We start from the raw sequence: 22,437 nt of genomic DNA on the forward strand, positions 1-22,437 counted from the left end.
ATAGAGCAGAGTAATAGCTCAGTTTAAAGACATACGAATGAGCTTGGGATAAGAATTCCTAACGGTATAAGATTCTTAAGACGAGATAAGTGAGATCTAGGACTCTTAAGATAAGATAAGGACACTAGTTAAGCCTAGTTAGACTAAGGCAGGAGCTAAGCTTAAGTTAGAAGTAAGCTTAGGATTAAAGAATCTAAGGGACCAAGAATTTAGAGTATAAATTAGGACACCTATAAATAAGAGGTAAAGAGCTTCTTTATAGATTAGAGAATCTATAGCGCAAACAGCGATTAGACTAGGAGATAGATATATAGACCTAAAAGACTTACTAGGGGAGCATAGTATTCAGCCTAAAGATTAAAAAGTTAATACTAAGATTAAGAAATAAGACGACTTTAAGGATTAGAGCGTAAGGCGCAAACTAAAAGAAACCATAGAAGAGTTTAGGCAAAGAATTATTATATAGTAAGAATAGAAACTAGATAAAAGATCTAGCATATTGGGACGTATAAAGGACAGAGCACTAGTACAAAGAATTACTAATAGGCTAAGAGTAGGCACACTAAGAGCTAAGTGGCTTACCGAACTAGAACAAGAAGAGGATTTAGGGATTCCTACTAGGTTTAAGGAACGATATACTAAAGGCTATTACGACGCAGCAATAAAGAGATATTTTCTTACGGATAAGCTATATACACTTAGGCAGCTATATTAAAAGTGGTATAGGCAATAACACAATAATAAATGGGAAGATTTCTATATGTGGTTAGATAAAAAAGTTATTTAGGACCACCTAATTATAGAGAAGGCCATGACGTATATTAAAGGAGCCTTAATTATAATATTAAAAGATCTAGAGGAATGTTTAGAGGACTGGAGAAGCGAGAGATGTATTTTAGTACCTGCGAATAAAGTTACAACGTTTAGATTAGCATGATAAAGGTTTAAACTTAGGGACGAAGACGAGCTAAAAGTTAACCTAAAGCACCTAGTATACTATACGATATTATGGATTATATGCGTGGATAATATATACGAAATGCATAAGAATCTAAAAGAAAAGAATTGGAAATACCCTATAAGGATATACTAGATAACAGACGAGCAATAGTATAGGAATGCTAAATATATATATAGATAGCATCCAATAGAGGTCTAAGAGGAAGGAAGTTTAGTACTTTAACCAGGAAGATTCCTTACGGAAGAATACTTAGACGGATAATAGTAGTGGGAATGCCTAGAAAACACGTGTCTATAGTATATTAAAGATAAAAAGCGAACTAGGCATTAGCTAAAGAGCGAGCTAAGTATACTAGGATTAAGCAGCTAATAGTTGGGAAAAGTAGAGGCCTACGGGACTAGAGGGAGCTAGTAGTAGAGCCTTAGACCCTTAAAGGAATTTAAGGATGACACCTAAATTTATGAATTAATTGGTAAAATTAGCAGTTTAAAGCGCTAATAGATAGTAGAGCAACGCGAAACTATATCTTACTAGCAGTAGTTAAGAGAATAGGACTACCTTATAGATAAAAGGAGTAACTTTACCTATTAGTTACGATTTTAGGAGATCTAATAACCTATAGAGGAGGGATTATTAATCTTAAAATAGGACCTATTTAGATAACTATTAAAGGAAGATAAATTAAGATATCTTTTAATATCCTACCATTAGGATGGGATAAGGTAGTATTAGGTATGCCTTAGTTATAGGAATATAATTTAAGGATTAATTGGATTATAGGTTAGGTCGATATTAGAGATACTTAACGCCGTAAGATGTAATAATAAGCTAAGTTAGTATAGTACTAAGTAGGAGCAACCTATAAAGAGACAGAAAAAGGACTAAGCTATGTACTAAAGAGATACTATAAGTATAGTAAGAAACTATAGTTACTGGAAAGTAAAAAGCTATTAAAATATATAGTATGGGATTATAAAATAGAGTTAGAACTAGGAATAAGTCTAAAGTTCTTTCTAATCTATAAGCTTACCGAAGAAAAAGGTAGAGCGTTAAAAGAGTTTATTTAGGAAAATCTACGAAAGGGATATATTAGACTATTGTAGTTATTAGCGGGTTATCTAGTACTATTTATACTAAAGAAGAATGGTAAACTAAGGCTGTATATCGACTATAGACAGTTAAACAGCATTATTAGGAAGGATAGGTATCTTTTACCCTTAATTAGCGAAATCTAAGATAGGATAGGTAATACGTAAATCTTTATAAAGATAAATCTAAGATGGGCGTACTATTAGATTAGGATTAAGGAAGGCGATAAATAGAAGGCAGCCTTTAGGTTAAAGGAAGGACTATATAAACCATTAGTTATATAATTTGGGCTTATAAACGCACTAGTAATATTCCAGAAGCGTATTAATAATGTATTAGGAGAATACTTAGATGAATTTGTTATGGTATATCTTAACGATATTATTATTTACTTAATAACTAAGGAAGAACACGGAGAATACGTTAAATAGGTCTTAAAGAGACTATAAGAAGAACAGATGCTAGTAGCAATTAAGAAATATGAGTTCTTTACTAGGAAGACCGATTTTATTAGATTTATTATTAAACTAGGCCAACTTAGTATAGATCTAAAGAAGATTAAGGCTATAGTNAATTAGTAGNAACTAGANAACGTTATANAGTTAANATTNTTTNTAGGGTTTTGNAATTACTATAGAAGGTTTATAGCGTAGTGGTTAAAGAATATTAAGCTATTTACGCGGTTAATAAAGAAAGAAGAACTATAGGTATAGGGAGAGAAGTAAAGAGAACTCTTTAAAAAAGTTAAAGAGTTGTTTACCTAGGAGCCAGTTCTTAAGATCTATTAACTAGGACTAGAGACGGTTATAAAAACAGATGTATTAGACTATGTACTAGGGGTATACTTTATATAAAGGCATTAAGATGGATGGCACCTAGTGGTATACTATAGTTGGAAGATAATACCACTAGAGTTAAACTATAACATCTACAATAAGGAGTTATTAGGTATAGTTATAGTATTAAAAAAATAGAGAGCATTCTTGCAAGGCATAGAGAAACTATTTATAGTTAAGACGGATTATAAGAACCTAATAGGATTCCTAATAATAAAGGAACTTAACTAAAGATAGGTTAGATGGGTAGAGATACTTACGGAATACCATTTTAAGATTTAGTATACTAAGGGTACAGATAATACGCGGGCAGATGCTCTAAGCCGTAAAGCTAAACTATAAAATAAGGAAAAGCCATTAGGGGCTTTATTGCGAAAAGATATAGACGGATTAATTAGGTACAATTATCCGAAAATTATAGTAACTTAAGAAGATAATAAATTAGAGAAAGTCTACGAGACACTAGAAAGCTTTTAGGTATAAAGAATTTTAGAAGTATAGCTAAAAGATCTATAGACGGATATATATAAAAATTGAGAAGTAAAGTATATCCTAAGAAGCATAGCAGAGTAGTTTGTAGAGGACTTCTATAAGAGACTAATTTAAGGACATAATAGAGCTACGGGCTTAGTGTTAAGACTCTAGGAGGAGTACATTATTAACGGAATTTAGAGGATAGCTAGAAAAGTTATAAAGGAATATTTAAATTATTAAAGGAATAAACTAATAAGGTATAAGCTATATAGAGGGCTATAACCTATTAAAATACCAGAGAAACTATGGGAGGTTATATTATGGGACTTTATTATTAAGTTACTAAAATTAAAAGATCCTATTACCGGACAAGATTATAACGCGATCTTAGTAATAGTAGATAAGCTTACGAAGTGGGGATACTTTATAGCATGTATAGAAGAAATCTTAGCGGAAGATATTGCTAAAATTTATATTAAAGAAGTGTTTATAAGACATGGAGCACTAAGTAAGATTATATTGGATAGAGATCTAAGATTCGTAGCAGTATTCTAGGAAGTATTCTTAGCGAAGCAAGGAGTTTAAGCAGTAACTTCTACTATATATTATCCGCAGACAGACGGTTAAACGGAAAGGTTAAATTAGACGCTAGAGCAGTACCTAAGGCATTATATTAATTATATATAGAACAATTGGGTATTGCTATTACTAGTTATACAGTTTATATATAATATAACACCTTAAGAAGGAATAGGCATATTACTATTTAAGGCAAATTATAGATATAAGCTAAGAATATTATTGTTATTATAGCAAGTGAAGAAAATAAGTAGTACAGCTAAAAAGAGAATAAAGACATTAATGAATCTTTATATAGACCTTATGGAATTAGTAAAGAAAGTATAAGAGAGAATAAAAAAGTACTATAATGCTAAGAGATCTAAGGGACCAGATCTTAAGGAGGGAGATAAAGTGTGGCTACTATATAAAAATTTTAAGAGTTAACGACTAAGTAAGAAATTGGACTACGTTAGACTAGGACCTTTTAAAATTAAGAAAAGAATTTTACTAGTTATATTAAGTTAAACCTACCAGCTAAAATAAAGATCTACCCTATATAGCATATCGTAATACTAAAGCCAGTATATAGGAATATTAAGCTACCAGTCTATAAAGCAGACATATATAGAGGATAAGAAAAAGACGAATAGCAAGTATTAAAGATTATTAATTATAAGGATATTAACGACGAAACATGGTACGAGGTTAAGTGGATAGGCTATACTAAGACTACCTAGGAGCCACTAGAGAATTTAAAGAACGCTATAGGAAAGGTATAGGAGTATCAAAAGAGATTAGGTTAGGCAGTATTAATAAAAAAGGATCGCTAAAGAATAAGTTACCTAAGGGGGACCTAAGAAGAGTAGTTGCCGAATTACTTAGATCTGTTTCCTTCTCTATTAGAGAAGAATCCGTTCTTTTATTACTTAGTTCCTATAAACCTTATTCTATAAGTTTTTACTCCTTAGAATAAACCTTTTTATAAACCTTCTTAAGACGAAGCAGACGAGTAAACGCTGTAATTTAAGTATCTAGGGCCTTTTATTCCGCATTACGGGAACGTTCTAACTTAGCAAGGGCTTATGACAGTTTACTATCTAGCCATATAGCAGTAGATTAAATATAAAACCCTAAGATAAATTAACTAGGGAACTAGACGACTATTAAGAGTAATAGGTCGCGTATATTTAGCATTAGAAGTAGAGCAAACGTCATAGAATAAATAAATATTCGCTTTAGTATACTTTAAGTAAGAGGATGGTTGTCGCAAAGATAGGTTCGCTAACGTAATATAAACTAACCCCTCTTTTAAACAACGAGAACACGGAGACGGTATAATCTTACTAAGAAATAATATTGCAGTAACAGTGCGAGCACGACGTTAGGCGTGTAAAGAAGAAATTGCTTTAGGTATAATAAGCAATAATATTAACTAAATTAATTAAACGGATATTACACCTCTAGTAAATAACTTAGAGATATTTTAAATCTTTAAGGACGAAGATAAAGAGAAGGGAGATAGTATTACGGACACTTTAAGTATAATGTTACGACTACTTAGAGAAAAGTTAGAAGAAGCTAGTTAGTTAATTTAGGCACGGTCCAGAATAAAGCCGGTAGAACTATATAACGAGAAATAGTAACCAAGGTTATATAATGTGCTACGTATTAAACAAAAGGAATAAGAGAAACTTACGTACCTTACGTATAAGACGTATATTACGTATAAGAAGGATTTTATAGGAGTACGGTTGTGTATTTAAGGACCCTTAGTCCTTACCTAGATAGTTCCTTCCTTATAGTGATTCTTAGAATACAATTAGAGTTAATCTGTTAGGCAACTACTCCACCAGTTGTTATTACGTTGTTGACTTTTATACTTGCATTTCCTACACACCTAGCCCATTGACGAACCCATCGTAGTTCTTGCTATAAGGTTCCGTTATAACTAGAGGGGAGGATTAGCTAAAGAGACTGGTTTAGAGTCGTATTAGCACTAGCTATATAAGTAAAGGTAGTACTTCTTACTTAAGCAGAGCGGTAGGAAGTGCTAAATTTACCTCTAGTTAATTCTGCCGGCTAGAAGAGAGCTAACTCTATAGTGGCTAATATATTAGCCCGTAAGTCTACGCGTTAGAATAAGCTTTCTAACTATACTAGCGAGCCACTAGGCGAAGTATATAGTTATTAAGCACTAATATATAATTAATTAGACGAACTATTTAAAAGCTGCTATAAGCGATAAGCCTAAGTTAATAAATAAGCTGCCGAACCACTACACCGACCCTATAGATATCCATCCACACCCGCTATATAGGCTAATTCCCTTTTAGTATCCTGCTGCTAAGTTACTATAAAGGGTGCTATAATGCGGCAGTTTGCCGTCGCCGTTAATACTAAATTACCGCAGATTGCTACTAACAATAGACTATTGCCAGTAGGATTATTAATAAGGCCACGTTAATTCGTAATAACCGCACGTAGAGATCGCTGCGGAGATCGAACACTACGCTATAAACTAGCGCCACCTATATTCAAGCTAATAATACTATTAGACTTTTGCTACGGAGCTTAAAGGCTATACTATAGATTAATACCTAGGTTCTAAGATATAAACTAAGGTAGCAGAGAATCGTAAGGATGGTGCGGAGCTATATTAAAAAGCTGTTAAGAATAATAAAGGCGCTATAGGGAGTTATTAGGATGCTAAAGGTTAAGTTAAGGGTTCTATAGATATATACCAGATAATTTTTAAGTGGGTAGCTATGTATCTAGAGTATACGGATATTAAACATCTAGCCATTAAGATAACTGTAATAGAGTGGCATATATAGTCTAGGACCAGTTCGCCTATAAGTTTTAGGTTAATGCAAGCTAAGATATTTAAGACTTAGTTATATTAGTTTGCGAGCTAGATGCTAATAATAGCTATAAGGGCGGTAATACTTCGGTTTACAACGGTTAATTAAGACTAGCACTCTTTATAGTTAATATACTAATAGGTCCCTATTAACCCACTAATAGTAGAGGCGTCTATAACGAGCTTCTAGATATAGCAACACGTCTACTAGATTGCGATATAGCCTATAAAACACTAGTACTAAAGTATTACGTTTCTTCCTTATAAATAAAGCGGATAAGCGTGTCTACTTTATCTCCTAAGAAGCTGTAATCCTATTCGGGTAATATCCGCTTAAGGCCCTTATAAGTTAGCGGAGGTTAAATATAGAGCACGCGGATTTAATTGTTAAATATAATATAACTAGAAATTAGACTCTAAACTGCATCCTAGTATATTATATTAAGCTATCCTTTAATCCACTTCTTAACACTTACAAATAGATCCTTTAAGTACTTACTCTTCGCAATATTCCTAGTATATAGTGTAACAATATCATACTCTTTATAAGCCTATAACAAATTATTGTAATTAAAGCAACAGCATAGACCTTTAGATAACGGACTTGTCTCCTTATATGGCTTAAGCAGAATATTACATAGACATCCAGTAGCTTTATTTGCGAGCTCATATAATATATCTAGAAGTACCGCCCGTTTCTCTATATTAGTCTTCACCCTCTTTTATTTTTCTATATACTTAATTGGTAGGGCTAATAATGTTATATTCTTATTAAGTATTTAATCCTCCTCCTCCTAAGCAGATACCTGCAAGATAATATTACTATTAATTATAACGAATAAAGCTAGATCGCTGGCGAAATCCGCTACCCCATCCTCCTATATCGCCATCTTAATAGTAATAAAGTTATGACCGAGTCGGGTAGATAGAGAGGCTATAGGTTTTTAAGACTTTTGCTTTAGCGGTGTAATATCCATAAGAGCACCCTTATACCAGTCTTTAATAAGGATAATTATATATCCGGTAATACTATCGCGTTAAGCAGCCCGTCTAAATTACTACAGTATTATATTTAGGCTTTTATTAGGATGGTAACCATATATAATAGAATAGATAATATCTAGAATATCCGCACTATAGGCTAGGGCGTCCAACATAATAAGAATGCGGGTAGGTAAGTCTTTTGTATAAAAATTTTAATACTCCCTACTTTTATTAGATTTAGATAATATTATATAATAACTCCGCACTGCTATTTTGGCCTGCTTTATAGTATAGCCCTTAGTTATAAGCTATAAACGAATAGTATTTATATACCCACGGATATAATTTTTAGCATAAAAAAAGATAATTATCTTAGGAATTAATTTAGGACTTAAAACCTTCCGTCCCTTTAGCTATACAGTACCTCCTACTAGATTTTAGATCCGCCCGACTAATTAATAAATAGAGGTAGCGGATATCCTACTAGGCACTACGGGCGTTTGGCTAGATAATACGGATATTTTTTTAGACCCTGCGGATATCTGGCTAAGGGTCACAGATATATAATCCTCCTCTATTACCGCCTCCTTAAATGCCTCTTTAATAATAAAAAATAGTGCCTTATAATTATTCTTATCCCTCCTCTTAATATAGCCCCTAATAATAGATAGGTCGGGCCAATTAATATCTATTTATTTAAAATCCGTTATACTCTAATAAAACCCTACTAGCTTTATTACCTTTACATATATCTCCTTATTAAGTATTATAGTATATATAAACTACGGCACTGTTAGACTAAGTAGTGATTAAACCTTAAAGAGCTGTGCGTAATAGGGCCGGAAGCTCTTACCCTAGTTGGTAACTAGATAATACTTATTAATTATAACTAAGGAAATATGCGAGCGAAAAGCGGGCTGAGTAAGGATATAGTGGAACCGTTTACTTAATAGTAACTCTAGTAATACTAGAACATATATAAACCGACCCGCCTTAATATATTTTAGGATATCCGCATATATAAATACGGGATTTACTCCTAAAATAGCCTATATTTTTAACAGCTGCTCCTCTCTAATTGCGTTTAGAGGCAATATAATAATAGTAACGGAAGCTCGAACCAATAATAGAATCGCCTATATTATTATACTCTTACCCTATAATATCTTCGCCGCTAGAAACAAGTCCCTCCACCTATATATTACCCATCTTAACACCTTAATTTAACTAGGTCGTCCGTTGTACGGATATAGAAGCTTAATAGCTCTATCTATCGCGCTTAACTATTTATCCTTACTTGCCTCCCGTAAGGCCAGAAGCTTATCTTATATATCCCATAACTGCCTCTCTACTAGGGACGTAAGATCCTCCCATATACGATTATCTAGCTTTTACGAGCTCCGCGAGACCTACTAGCGTTCCCATTTAACTATAGTCTTCCGACCCCAACGACTAGTGTTTTTCTTCTAAGCTATAGTGGTTTTCTATACGGATATAGCGTCTAGTAATAGTGGAGGCACTCTAGGCTAAGGGAGGATATTTTTAAGGAAGGACCTAACTATAGCACCTATTAGGTGTTATAATAGCTTTAAGTAGTAGATATCTATATATCTATATAGTTTTATCTATATTAGTAGACTATTTAATAAGATATAATATATGCTTAGGCTTTTAATAATACGTTTTTTGACTTTAACGAAATTAATATTAGGACTAAGTAGTAGCCGTATAATAAAATTTATACTATTTAGAAGCCCTAAGTCTTAAAAAAAAAGTAACTACGGGGTTTAATAATAACGCGTTGTGTAAATAAATAAATTAGATATCCGCAATCTCAGACGTAATTTTGCAATTCGGAAGACGGCGTAGGTTATTCCGATGCTAGCTAAAAAATCGCGTCTAAGCTCGCTGAGGTAAGTACCAGACAACAACAATATAAGATGATTAATCTGTTATGTAAGCAGCTTATAATTGGTTGATCGTCTAGGACCGAGATAAAATCAGCCCCATGATTCCGATTATTATATAATCAAAGAAAGTGATTCTGATTTGGTTATATAGTTATATTAATTACGTCTTTTAGGCACGGGCCTCCACGTGAAGTTATCTACACGTGAGTTATCACGTGTAGATAACACACTTGCCCTAGAGCTTTACCCAGAGCTCCCCCCTAAAGCTCTGCCTCCTCCTCTTTTTATTTCCGCTATTTCCGCAGTTGATTATATAGTTATATCTACATAACATAATCAGCAGGTGTGATTATGATTAGGTTGGTTATGTTTCTATATAATACAACATAATCGTAACTAACTAACTGATTATTGCCATCACTGTTCTGATAGAACAACGCCATCTCAACTTATCGCTAGCTTAAAACTAAGATAATTGATGCTTTGAAGCATGCGATACTCTATACAACATTTCTAAACTATCATCAATTATGGACGTGGTGCAAAATGCAAATCCGCCACGGAGGTCGGTACATGCGGCAAGCTACAGCGACAAAAGCGGACATAGCGGTATCGTTATGTAATCTTAAGATGTTGTACTGTAACCCTATATTCTATTCGGACATTTTCATCCCACGCGCCCCCTTTCAGAGCTTGGCAAAGGCTTTGCCATATTGGCTCTAGCTTCGATCCCAGTGCCTGTCGCTCGAAGAAACAGCCTATCGTTTAGCCACAATAATAATTAAGTCCTTGCTGCTTAGTGGCCCAGAGTGGCGCAGCTACTGTCTCTCTAAGCGCTCAATCGCTAAACCTTTACTATATCGTATGTTTCCGTCTTCGCCCCATGAACGTTATTCTCACATTCTTTTTAGGTCCTCTTCGATCTTGGCCCAGGCTGGGGGCAGTAGAGTCCCGGTTAGCCAATAGTTATCGTCGTGGTCTTTGCCTAGCACCACGATCACATTCCTGGCCGTTGGGCTCTGTCGCATCGATTGCGCGTGGTGGAACACCATAGTGCCGGGCGGGTTGCTTCTCGACTGTCCTGTCTCGCCGGCACGCACAAGTGCGGGGCTAAAGTCGGCTGTCTTGAAGAAGTTGGCCCGGGTCCAGTTGGTGAAGGGCATTAGCAGGGCGTTGGATTCGCAGTACAACATTGAGGCCGGGTCGCTGCCAGACTTTTGTTCCCGTCGTAGCTCGCGCAGGTAGGCCAGCACTTGAGGCTCAGTCGATTGCTCCATCAGATGACGCCGGTTCTCTAGAGCAATATGCCCCAGAGGTCCTGTTGCGATCTCGGGAGATACGAAAGTGAAGGCTGCCACCGCCATGTTCTGGATATAAACACCGGAAGCTTGGACTAGCGACGAGAGTCGAAATCGCGCATTGAGCGCGTGAAGCGCCGCCACTGGCCGCGGCTGCGGCAGGGAGGAAACCACCGCGCGCAGTGTCCACGCCGTCAGCACGTCGCCCTCACTGATAAAAGGCTTCTCCGCCCCATCATCCTGAGCGGCCAGGTCGCCCTGCGCCTGGCGTTGCAACTCGGCCACTACCTTCTTTGGTAAGAAGATGGTGCGCGTCTCGACGACCCGGTTCCGCAGCAGATCCCCGGCAAATCGTATCCCGAACATGGCCATAGCCCATCCCTTCAGCCGCTTCTGCCCCAGGCTGTACTCCTCCTCTTTCTCCATAGGCGCGTCTGTGGCTGCACGGATCGCGTCCTCTCGCGCACCGAGCATAGGCGGCACTTCCGACTCCCGCCCAGCTAGCACCAGAGACCAGCCATGCAGGAGGGCCTGCTGGCCCATTACATCCATGAGTGTGTGTGGCCATGAGAGCGCCACCAGCGTCGCGTTGTTAAACGAAGTGATGTAGAGCGACAGCTGGGGCGCGTCTGTGTAGGCAAAGTCCTCGAGCGTCTCCGGCGCATTTTCCCGAGCCGCAAAGGTTCGAAAGGCCTGGGGCCCAGACTGGATGGACGGGGCCTCAGTGGCTTTAGGGAGGGTCTTTGCCAGCGGATGGTCTTCGATATCCATGGCCAGGGATTGGTGAGTATAGGACACAGCAGGACGTTCCGCTGTGAAGGGCCGTGGGACATGAATCTCTAACTCTCCATTCTCCTAACGAGCGTGAGTCAACAGCTATTGACCGGATTGATCAGTCGCAGATATCAAATAAGAAGCTTACTTTTAACCTCAACCTACCGCCGACCTTCCTCCAGTCTCCAATCTCTAGCAGTCTTGACAGCGAGGCGTGGAGATTGTCCGTATCCAGCACGTCGTTGAAGCACAGCGTCCATGTGACGACGATGCTCCGGAGCGTCTTGGTGTCGTCTAGCATATGAACGGGGTAGACATCGTCGCTCTCAACCGGCGGCGGTAGACGTCGTGCGGGAGACGCTCCGAGTAGGCGCCGTAATGCCTCCATCCTGTCGACGCTGAAAGACCTTTGGTGTTGATGCAAGCACAGTTCTCGAGACCTGCGACTTGGACATCCGCCAACCGTTGTCCCCCATGCGTATTGCAAGCTTGCATCCCTTATATGATTGCCGGCCCTTATTGCAGCAGCGCATTGATGCTGGAGAAATAGGGGTTCGCTTAGTAGTGGAGCCACTAGTAGCCAATTGAAAGAACGGTATGAAGCCGCAGCAGAGTCGACGCGTTCTGACGCGAATAACAAGAGGTCCTATAACCCAACACCAAAAAAACAACGACATCATAATAGAGACTCTGACCTATCCCTTTTTATGCAAAACTGCTGCTTTTGTCTACTGCCCGAGAGCGTCTGGGGGAGGCGCGAAGGCTACTAATGAACCGGTGGCATCAACCTTGGTTGGCGAGGTGAAAGGCTGACGAGGTTCGAAGCGGAAATCCTGCGTCAACATTAGCGAAGGATCAGACTCAAAAGAGCGAGACGAAGGTCGCGGAGGCCCGAAGCGTATGTTCGTATGTTCCTTGCACGAAGACCCAAGCCATGCTGCTTCAGCACGTAGCAGGTGTGCAAGCTATGGACGTGTGAGGTCGTGAACAGGATAATTTTGAGTACGTTGGCGCTTATCTGGCCTTCCCTTGCCATCTCGGCCTGCACTGGCACGCAAGGACTTACGCGCAGCCACAGCCCTAACAGCCACAGGCTGGGCGATCTGATAACCCATGTCAAATTACTTCGTAAGCCACACCTGAGGCGCGCGGGGTTTATCTCGGTCCCAGACGATCAATTACCTTAGAAGCTCAGACCAAGAAATCGATTGCGGCTATAGAAATATCCGCACCGTCCGCTAAGCTGATTTAGGACCGTAATCGTTTTCTTGGTCTAAGGGACTTTGGCGAGATTTATAGAAAACCTAAACACTGTTGATATGAGAAGACCTTATTAACTTTAATAAAATTAATCTACCCTCCCATAATACCTGTCGACATAAAAATTACACCAAATTATAGAGAAAAGCGTACTCTATAAGTTATGAGATCTTTAGCTCCCTAGACGCGCGCGATGCTAAGAGGAATTCGTCGCCGTAGAGGCCCTAATTCTACCTTTGCGCTGCTGAGCCGCTCAGTAAACACCAACGCTGAACGCTTGCGCCCACGCCGCCAGCCCTCTGCGTAGAGCTGTGGAGCTTTGCGAGAGCTCTGCGGAACGAAGCTCAGGGGGAGACCTGCACGGAGCTCTGCACGGAGCTCTACCAAAGCTCTGCAAAAGCTCTGCAAAAGCTCTGCACGAAGCTCTGCTCGAAGCTCGAGACTCTGCTCGAAGCCCTATATAGAGCTCCAAAGCTCTACTAACACGCAGCACTAATATACTAGGAAGGTTATACAATCGCCCGTATGAACGCCCGTATGAACGCCCATACAATCAATCGATTAATTGCCCATACAATCGTCTCTACAAACGTCTCTGCAATTGATCGCCCGTACGAACGTCTGCATGTCTGCAGATCTACACGTCTGCACGCCTGCACGTGGCTCTGCACGAAGCTCTCCATAAAGCTCTGCACGAATCTCTGCACGAGGCTCTGCTAGGCTCTACACGAGGCTCTGCCCAAAGCTTACCCCCTAGTAGTAGCAGAGGCACTCCGGGCCAAGGGAGGATATTTTTAAGAAAGGACCCAACTATAGTACCTACTAGGTGTTACAATAACTTTAAGTAGTAGATATCTATAGATCTGTATAATTTTATTAATATTAGTGGACTATTTAATAAGATATAATATATGCTTATACTTTTAATAAAACGTTTTTTAACTTTAACGAAATTAATATTAGGACTAGGTAATAGCCGTATTATAAAATCTATACTATTTAGTAGTACTTAGCCTTAAAAATAATGTATAGACTTTTGGTAATAATAGCCCGTTGGGTAAATGAATAAATTAGATATCTATAATCTCTACCCGTGACGTTTTGGTTTCGTAAACTTAACTAATATTACCTCGCTAGCTAGGTGGCTGCCAGTACGGTGCACAGCCTACTAAGGAACCCAGAAAACAACTTTGAACTTTAAACTGTAATAATTCTCTTAAAGATGAGGCTAAGGTCTAAAAGGCCTTTGCTGCCTATACAGCCAATAAGTTTCCTTCTATTGCTGCTACTACGCGCTATTTCTGTGCCAAATACGACCGCGTTAAGAATCGTGTTAATAGACTCCCTGTATAGCCTGGACTACTAGCTTATAACCTACTACTTACTCTATATAAGGAGAAGGGCCTTTTAATATAGCTATATCGCCGTAATATGCTTAAAACGCGTGTAATAGTCTAAGAGCTTAAGTGGGAGTGTAATTGTATACTTAGATCGCGTTACACTGGCCTAGAAGAAGCACTACTTTATAGCAGCTATTGGACCAACAGATTCCTTAAGCGCCACCCTAAATTTAGTCTATATACTAAGAATCCTAAGGAGCTGAAAAGATAGGCGGTAGAAGATCTAATAGCGCTATTACGCTGGTACGAGGACTATAATTGCGTAGTGGGGCTTTATAAAATTATAGTAGGAGATATATATAATTATAATAAAACGGGTATACGCCTAGGCGCAGGTAAGAAAGAGAAAGTAATTATAGCTTTAAAGGCCTTTTAAATTACTGCTGTAAAGGATACTAGCTGCAAATTAGCTATAGTTATAGAAGTAATTTCCAGTAATAGAGCCATAGGGCCTCCGCTTGTTATTCTAGTAGGTAAAACTATATAAAAGCGCTAGTGTATATAAATAGATAAGCTACTAGGCAATTACTTACTAGGAGTAAGCGATACTGTAACCGACTACCGGACCTTGCATATTACCCTGTTTCACCTGCGTCAGCACTACCCTCGTATGTCTCNGATACGTTNNAAATNAGTNATGGGCTTCGGAGTTCGGGGTCTACTTTCATGTATTTATACCACTTGATTTCCATAGATTTACAATAAAGTTGCTCGTTTAATACCTACACTGCAAAGCTTACAGATACTGCATATATTAACAATTAGCTACTATTAAAGTGGGCTATTTACTTTAAATAGTGGTCTAAAAAGCGCTAAATTAGTAAAAATTAACTCCTTATCCTAGATAGCTACACCAGCCATTTTACTAGGCAATTTATATAGTTTTGCGATAACTATCTAATTGTCTTATTTGCTATAATTCCGTATATAACACATATCTATTAGCCTCTTAATATTATAGTTTTTTTTAGCTATATAAGCACTAGTACGGGTAAGCTATAGCTAGGGCCTTTTAAAATAGCTATATAGATTTTAATAAGATAGAGTTTCTATAAGCTTTATATAAAGTTTACCTTAATATATTTAAGAGAAGTATAGTCCTAAGTGTAACGGAACCTTATAGTAGGTACTATAATGGGTTCTGTTAATAGGCTAGGTGTATAGGTAATATAAGGAAGTTAACAACGTAATAACAACTGGTGGAGTAGTTGCCTAATAGATTAACTCTAATTATATTCTAAGAATTACTATAAAGAAGGAACTATCTAGGTAGGGACTATAGTCCTTTAAATACATAACCGTACTCCTAAGAAACCCTCTTTATATATAATGTACGTATAGTATATAAGGTACGTAAGTTCCTCTTATTCCTCTCGTTCCCTATATAGTATATTATGTAACTTTATTTACTATTCCTCGTTATATAGTTCTACCGGCTCCATTCTAGACTATGCTTATATTAACTAACTAGCTTCTTCTAACTCTTCCCTAAGTAGTCGTAATATTATACTTAAAGCGTCTATAATACTATCTCCCTTCTCTTTATCTTCGTCCTTAAAGATTCCTAGTATCTCCAAGTCGTTTACTAGAGGTGTAATATTCGTTTAATTAATTTAGTTAACGTTGTTGCTTATTATACCTAAAGCATCTTCTTTCTCGTACGCGCAACGTTGTGCCCGCACTGTTACTATAATATTATCGCTAGGTAAGATTATATCGTCTCCGCGTTCTCGTTATACAAAAGAGGGGTTAGTTTATGTTGCGTTAGCGAGCCCTTTGTCTTAGTAACCCTCCTCTTGTTTAGAATGCACGAAAGTAAACGTCCGATTATCTTACGATGTTCGTTCTACTTCTAATGCTAAGTATGCGTGTCCTATAACTCTTAATAGTCTCCAAGTTCCCTAAGTAATTCGTTATAGGGTTTTATATTTAATCTGTCGCTGCGAAGCTAGACGGTAACCTAGCGTAGGCCCTTACTAAGCTTAAGCGTTCTTGGGATACGGAACAGAAGGCCCTAGATACTCGCATTACGGCGTCTACTTAGCTGCTTCGTCTTAAGAAAGTGCGTAAGAAGGTTCGTTTTAAGGAGTGGAAACTTATAGAATAAGGTTTGCAGGAACTTGGCAATAAAAAAACAGATTCTCTTTTAATAGGGAAGGAAATAACTCTAAATAGTTCGGTAATCATTCCTCTTAAGTCCCCCTTAGGTGGCTTATTCTTTGGCGATCCTTCTTTATTAATATTACTTAACCTATTTTCTTCTAATACTCCTATACCTTTCCTATAGCGTTCTTAAAATTTTATAATAGCTCCTAGGTAGTCTCGTTATAGCCTATTTACTTTACTTTATACTATATTTTATTGTCAATGTCCTTATAACTAATAATCTTCAAAACTTGCTATTTATCTTCCTCTTATCCTCTATACGTGCCTGCTTTATAAACTAGTAGCTTAATATTCCCATATACTAGCTCTAGTATTGCGATATATTATATAGGGTAGATCTTTATTTTAGCTAGTAGGTTTAACTTAAACGTAACTAGTGAAATTCTTTATATAATTTTAAAAGGTCCTAGTCTAACGTAGTCTAACTTCTTANTTNGTTGTTAACTCTTGAAATTTTTATATAGTAGCTATACTTTATCTCCCTCCTTAAGACCTAGTCCCTTAGATCTCTTAGCGTTATAGTATTTTTCCATTTTTTACTATACTACTTTAGCTATCTCTATAAGGTTTATATATAGATTTATTAAAGTCTCCATTCTTTACTTTACTATGCTACTCATTTTCTTCACTTATTATAGTAATAATAATATTTTTAGCTTATATCCATAATTCGCCTTAAATAGTAATATACCTATTTCTTTTTATAGTGTTATATTATATATAAACTATATAACTAGTAATAGCGATACTTAATTATTCTATATATAATTAATATAATATCTTAAATACTGTTCTAGTGTCTAATTTAATCTTTCCGTTTAACCGTCTGTCTACGGGTAATATACGGTAGAAGTTACTACTTAAACTCCTTACTCCGCTAAGAATACTTCCTAGAATACTGCTATAAATCTTAAATCCCTATCCAATATAATTTTACTTAGTACTCTATATTTTATAAACACTTCTTTAATATAGATTCTAGCGATATCTTCTACTAAGATTTCTTCTGTGTATGCTATAAAGTACCCCTACTTTATAAGCTTATCTACTATTACTAAGATCGCGTTATAATCTTATTCGGTAATAAGATCTCTTAACTTTAATAACTTAATAATAAAGTCCCATAATATAACCTCCTATAGTTTCTCTGGTATTTTAATAGGTTATAGCTCTCTATACGGCTTATACCTCGTTGGTTTATTTCTTTAGTAATCTAGATATTCCTTTATAACTTTCCTTACTAGTCCCTAGATTCCATTAATAATATATTCCTCTTAAAGTCTTAATACTAAGCCCGTAGCTCCGTTGTGTCCTTAAGTTATTCCCTTATAGAAATCTTCTATAAAATGCTCTGCTATACTCTTTAAGATATACTTTACTTCTTAGTTCTTATATATATCTATTTATAGATCTTCTAGCTATGCTTTTAGAATTCTTTATACCTAAAAGCTTTCTAATATCTTATAGATTCTTTCTAACTTTTCTTCTTAAGTTATTATAATCTTTGGATAATTGTACCTAATTAGTCCGTCTATATCTTTTTGCAGTAAAGCCCCTAATAGCTTCCTATCGTTTTATAGTTTAGCTTTTCTACTTAGAGCGTCTACTCATGCGTTCTCTATACCCTTAGTATACTAAATCTTAAAATAGTATTTTGCAAGCATCTTTACCCATTTAACTTATCTCCGGTTAAGTTCTTTTGTTATTAAAAACCCTATTAGGTTCTTATAATCTATTTTAACTATAAATAGTTTTTTTATGCCTTATAAAAATGCTCTCTATTCCTTTAATGCTGTAACTATACCTAATAACTCCTTATTATAGATGTTATAGTTTAACTCTAGTAGTGTTATCTTCCAACTATAGTATGCTACTAGGTGCTATCCATTTTTATATTTCTATAGGAAGCACGCCCCTAGTGCAAAGTCTAATACATCTATCTCTATAACCATCTTTAACTTTAGTTAGTAGATCTTAAGGATTAGTTCCTAGGTAAATAACTCCTTAACTTCCATAAATAGCTTCTTCTACTCCTTTCCCTATACCTATAGTTCCTCTTTCTTTGTTAACCTTGTAAATAGCTTAGTATTCGCTAATTATTGCGCTATAAACCTTTGACAGTAATTGCAAAACCCTAAGAACGATCTTAACTGTATAAAGTTCTCTGGTTCCTACCAATTTACTATAGCCTTAATCTTCTTTAGATCTATACTAAGTTAGCTTAGTTTAATAATAAATCTAACAAAATATGTCTTTCTTATAAAGAATTTATATTTCTTAATTACTACTAGTATCTGTTCTTCTTATAGTCTCTTTAAGACCTATTTAACGTGTTCTCTATATTCTTCCTCTATTATTAAGTAGATAATAATAATATTAAGGTATACCATAATAAATTCATCTAAGTGTTCTCCTAATATATCATTAATACACTTCTAGAACGTTGCTAATGCGTTTATAAGCCTAAATTGTATAACTAATAGTTTATACGGAGGTCGCTAACAAAAGTTCCTACACCTTCCTAATTAGGAAAGTACGGCTACCGCCCGCTGACCGCCCAAAATATACTGACGGCAGAAAACATCTGCAGCCTCGTTACCTTTATTACACCGACACTAACGCCACCAAATCCTCTTCGCTCCATAACTACTGGTAAGAACTCCCCCAGCTTAAATCTTAGTGTACTAACTATAGGGTTCTTTTAGCTTGCAACTAGGGCTCAGGCCCTAGCCATGAAGGCTATAGGAGCAACCCTTAAGCATATTAAAAGCATTACTTAAATAAAGCGTCGAGCGCTGCAACTTATCTTTAAAAAAGCCCTTAATCGTGGCTGGCACCCTAAAACTAATCCTCTTATCCTTAACGGCTACCTCATTAATACTCCTCGCTCCGGTAGAAAGCCCAAAATTACTCGCGAGTTTGAACAGCGAATCCTTAAGAAAGTTACCACCAATCAATTTGGTAGAGAGAAGTCCTCTACCTATATTACTGCTGAATGCGGCTATTCTGCACAAAGCGTCTAGCGGGTTCTTTGACGCTATAGATATCGTAAGACAAAGCCAATAAGAAAGCCTTGCCTCTTACCACAGATAAAAGAGGCTCGCCTTCAATTCGCCTTGCGGTACGAGCATTAGACAATTAAGGATTGGAAGGCTGTAATCTGGAGCGACAAGACGGGCGTCGTTTTGGGCCATAGAAGAGGCGGCTACAAGCTCTAGCGTTTGGCTAAAGAGAAGGTAAATAAGAAGGCAATTCAACCTCGCTTTCCTAAAGCTACAGAGTTTATGTTTTGGGGTGCCTTTTTATACAATCGGAAGGCTCCCTGCCATATATAGAGGCCAGAGACTGCAGCAGAGAAGGAGGCTTTAAAGCGTAAGCTTAAAGCAATTAACGAAGCAATTAAACCAGAGCTTTGCCAGGCTTAGGACCTTAATACTAGTATGCAACAACTCGGGCTTCGTAATAAGCCAGGCAAAAAGCCTTAATTCCGTATAACAAAGGAGAACGGCGCCTTTTAAAGAAATGGCGAGAAAGGCGGCATTAACTGGTACCGCTACCTTACCACAATTCTCCTGCCAATCCTTATTCCTTTTAGTGTTGAATATTAAATTAATCGTCTAGATACTATTATTTAGGAGGATAAGGCTCCAGCTTACGCATCGCATTACCAGCAGATCTACTTTAACGCAGTATGCCTCCAGCGCCTTATTTGGCCCGGTAATTCACCTAATCTAAATATAATTGAGCTAGCTTAGCTATACCTTAAACGAGTCACTACAAAGAAGGGAGTACTAAGGACTAGAGCAGAAGCTAAATAAGCATAGCGGAAGGCTTAGGAGGAGCTTAAACAGTAGCGAATACAAGCTTAGATTAAGCGAATACCACGACATATTAAAGAGGTAATCCGTTACAGAGGAGGCAATAACTACGTTAAAGGCGCTGCTGACTCTACTCGCGATTAGAAAGCTCTCAAGCGCATGGCTTAATATTGGTGCGATATAATTGCATATATGCGACAGCAGGTGCTTTTAAGCCTTAATCGAGTTAATCCCGTAAAGCCTCTAATAAGCAAGCCACAAGAACCAGAGCTTCCAGAGCGTATGAAAATAGGACCTTAACTTCCGAATTAGCTTCTAGATCTGGAGCCTCTATATGGCGATCACGATCTAAAGCAGCGTCGCCAACGTTGGGCCAAATGGGTCCTTCACCAGCCTACTCAGTCAAAGCCTCCCTCCGAGAAGCCTCCCTCCGAGAAGCCTCCCTCTAAGAAGCCTCCTCTTAAGCCTCCACCGCCCATCGAGCCTCCTTCTCCTCAGCCACGAGAGCTTCAAAATCAACCGAATACAAAGGGCAGGAATGTAAAGAAGGCAGCGTTTAAAGTCAGCTTTATTAAGCCTCAAATTAGGCAGCTACAGGAGGATCAACACCAAGCAATGAATGTTAGGTGGTATACAATTAATCAATCTACAAGGAAGTTAGTAAGGCCAAAAAAGGACTCTGCCGCTGCCTCTGCTGAGGCTATAGGTGACGACAGAGCCTCTACTAGCAGCTCAGTTAACAGAAAGAGGTCTATAGAGCCACCCGCGGATCGTCATGTAGAGCCTCTAGAGCCTCCAAAACACCAAACGTCTATACAAACGATTGCTAAGAAGGCAGGAAGAAGGTAGCGGCGAGAGGTTGCTTCTCAACTAGAGGACCTTATAGGGCCAGTGGAGGAGCTAGTGCAGGACAGGATTATACGGTCGCGCAGAGCCCGTAACCTTAAAAATACCTAGCTTATTAATCAATCAATCAATCGCATATATATTGCCTTTTATTTAAAGCTTTTTAAGTGACTTTTAAGCTTTTATGATCAAATTTAGGATTTTTGGCGGGCGGTGAGCCGTACTTTCCTAATTAGGAAGGTGTAGGAACTTTTGTTAGCGACCTCCGTATAGTCCTTCCTTTAACCTAAAGGCTGCCTTTTATTTATTGCCTTCCTTAATCCTAATCTAATGGTATGACTACCTCAGATCTATCTTTATAAAGATTTATATATTATCTATCCTATCTTAGATTTCGCTAATTAAGGGTAAAGGATACCTATCCTTCCTAGTAATACTATTTAACTATCTATAGTTAATGTATAGCCTAAGTTTACCATTCTTCTTTAGTACGAATAGTACTGGATAACCCGCTAATAACTACGATAGTCTAATATATCCCTTCCGTAAGTTCTCCTAGACAAACTCCTTAAGTACCTATAACTCTTTCTCTATAAGCTTATAGGTTAGAAAGAACCTTAGACTTATTCTTAGTTCTAACTCTATTTTATAGTCCTATACTATATACTTTAACAGCTTCTTACTTTCTAGTAACTATAGCTTTTTGCTATACTTATAGTATCTCTTTAGTATATAACTTAATCCCTAATTAGTCTCTTTATATATCGCTCCAACTTAGTACTATACCAACTTAGTCTATTATTATATCTTGCGTTATCGTGTATTTTTAATATCGACTTAACCTATAATCCAATTAATCTTTAGATTATATTTCTGTAACTAAGGCATTTCTAATACTGCCTTATTATTTCCCAAAGGTAATATATTAAAAGATATCTCGATCTACCTTCTTTTAATAGTTATCTAAATTGGTCCTATTTTAAGATTAATAATGCCTCCTCTATAGGCTATTAGATCTCCTAAAATCGTTACTAATAGATATAGGTACTCTTTTTATCTGTATAGTAGCCCTATCCTTTCTACTACTACTAGTAATATATTGTTCATTATTACTCTACTATCTACTAATACTTTAAACTACTAATCTTGCCAATTAACTTGTAAATTTAGGTGTCGTTTTTAAATTCCTTTAAGGGTTTA

General features: G+C 37.2%; 2 protein-coding genes across 2 annotated transcripts; one reads left to right on the plus strand and one right to left on the minus strand.

The window, feature by feature from the left end:
- Window positions 1-10,484: 10,484 nt before the first annotated feature.
- On the minus strand, window positions 10,485-12,239 carry K441DRAFT_208219 (uncharacterized protein). The gene is made up of 2 exons (XM_067640526.1): window positions 11,896-12,239; window positions 10,485-11,825 (listed from the first exon to the last, which is right to left on the minus strand). The coding sequence occupies exons 1-2, from the start codon at window positions 12,133-12,135 to the stop codon at window positions 10,572-10,574; spliced, it is 1,494 nt and encodes a 497-aa protein (XP_067500962.1). The 5' UTR covers window positions 12,136-12,239; the 3' UTR covers window positions 10,485-10,571.
- A 2,379-nt stretch (window positions 12,240-14,618) lies between these two features.
- Window positions 14,619-14,783, plus strand: K441DRAFT_575061 (uncharacterized protein; the record flags this gene model as incomplete). Its single annotated transcript, XM_067644138.1, has 1 exon — window positions 14,619-14,783. A coding segment is annotated over one exon (165 nt), but the record flags the coding sequence as incomplete, so codon positions are not given.
- Between the last annotated feature and the right edge of the window lie 7,654 nt (window positions 14,784-22,437).

The sequence above is a fragment of the Cenococcum geophilum genome (genome assembly GCF_001692895.1).
Source record: "Cenococcum geophilum 1.58 unplaced genomic scaffold K441scaffold_39, whole genome shotgun sequence".
Taxonomy (NCBI): Eukaryota; Fungi; Ascomycota; class Dothideomycetes; order Gloniales; family Gloniaceae; genus Cenococcum; species Cenococcum geophilum.

Excerpts from the sequence above, each read along its gene's own strand:
- K441DRAFT_208219 (XM_067640526.1), bottom strand. The coding sequence starts at position 12,135 with ATGGAGGCATTACGGCGCCTACTCGGAGCGTCTCCCGCACGACGTCTA. Across the intron at positions 11,826-11,895 it reads GCGGTAGGTTGAGGTTAAAA|AATGGAGAGTTAGAGATTCA; the intron begins GTAAGCTTCTTA and ends GCTCGTTAGGAG.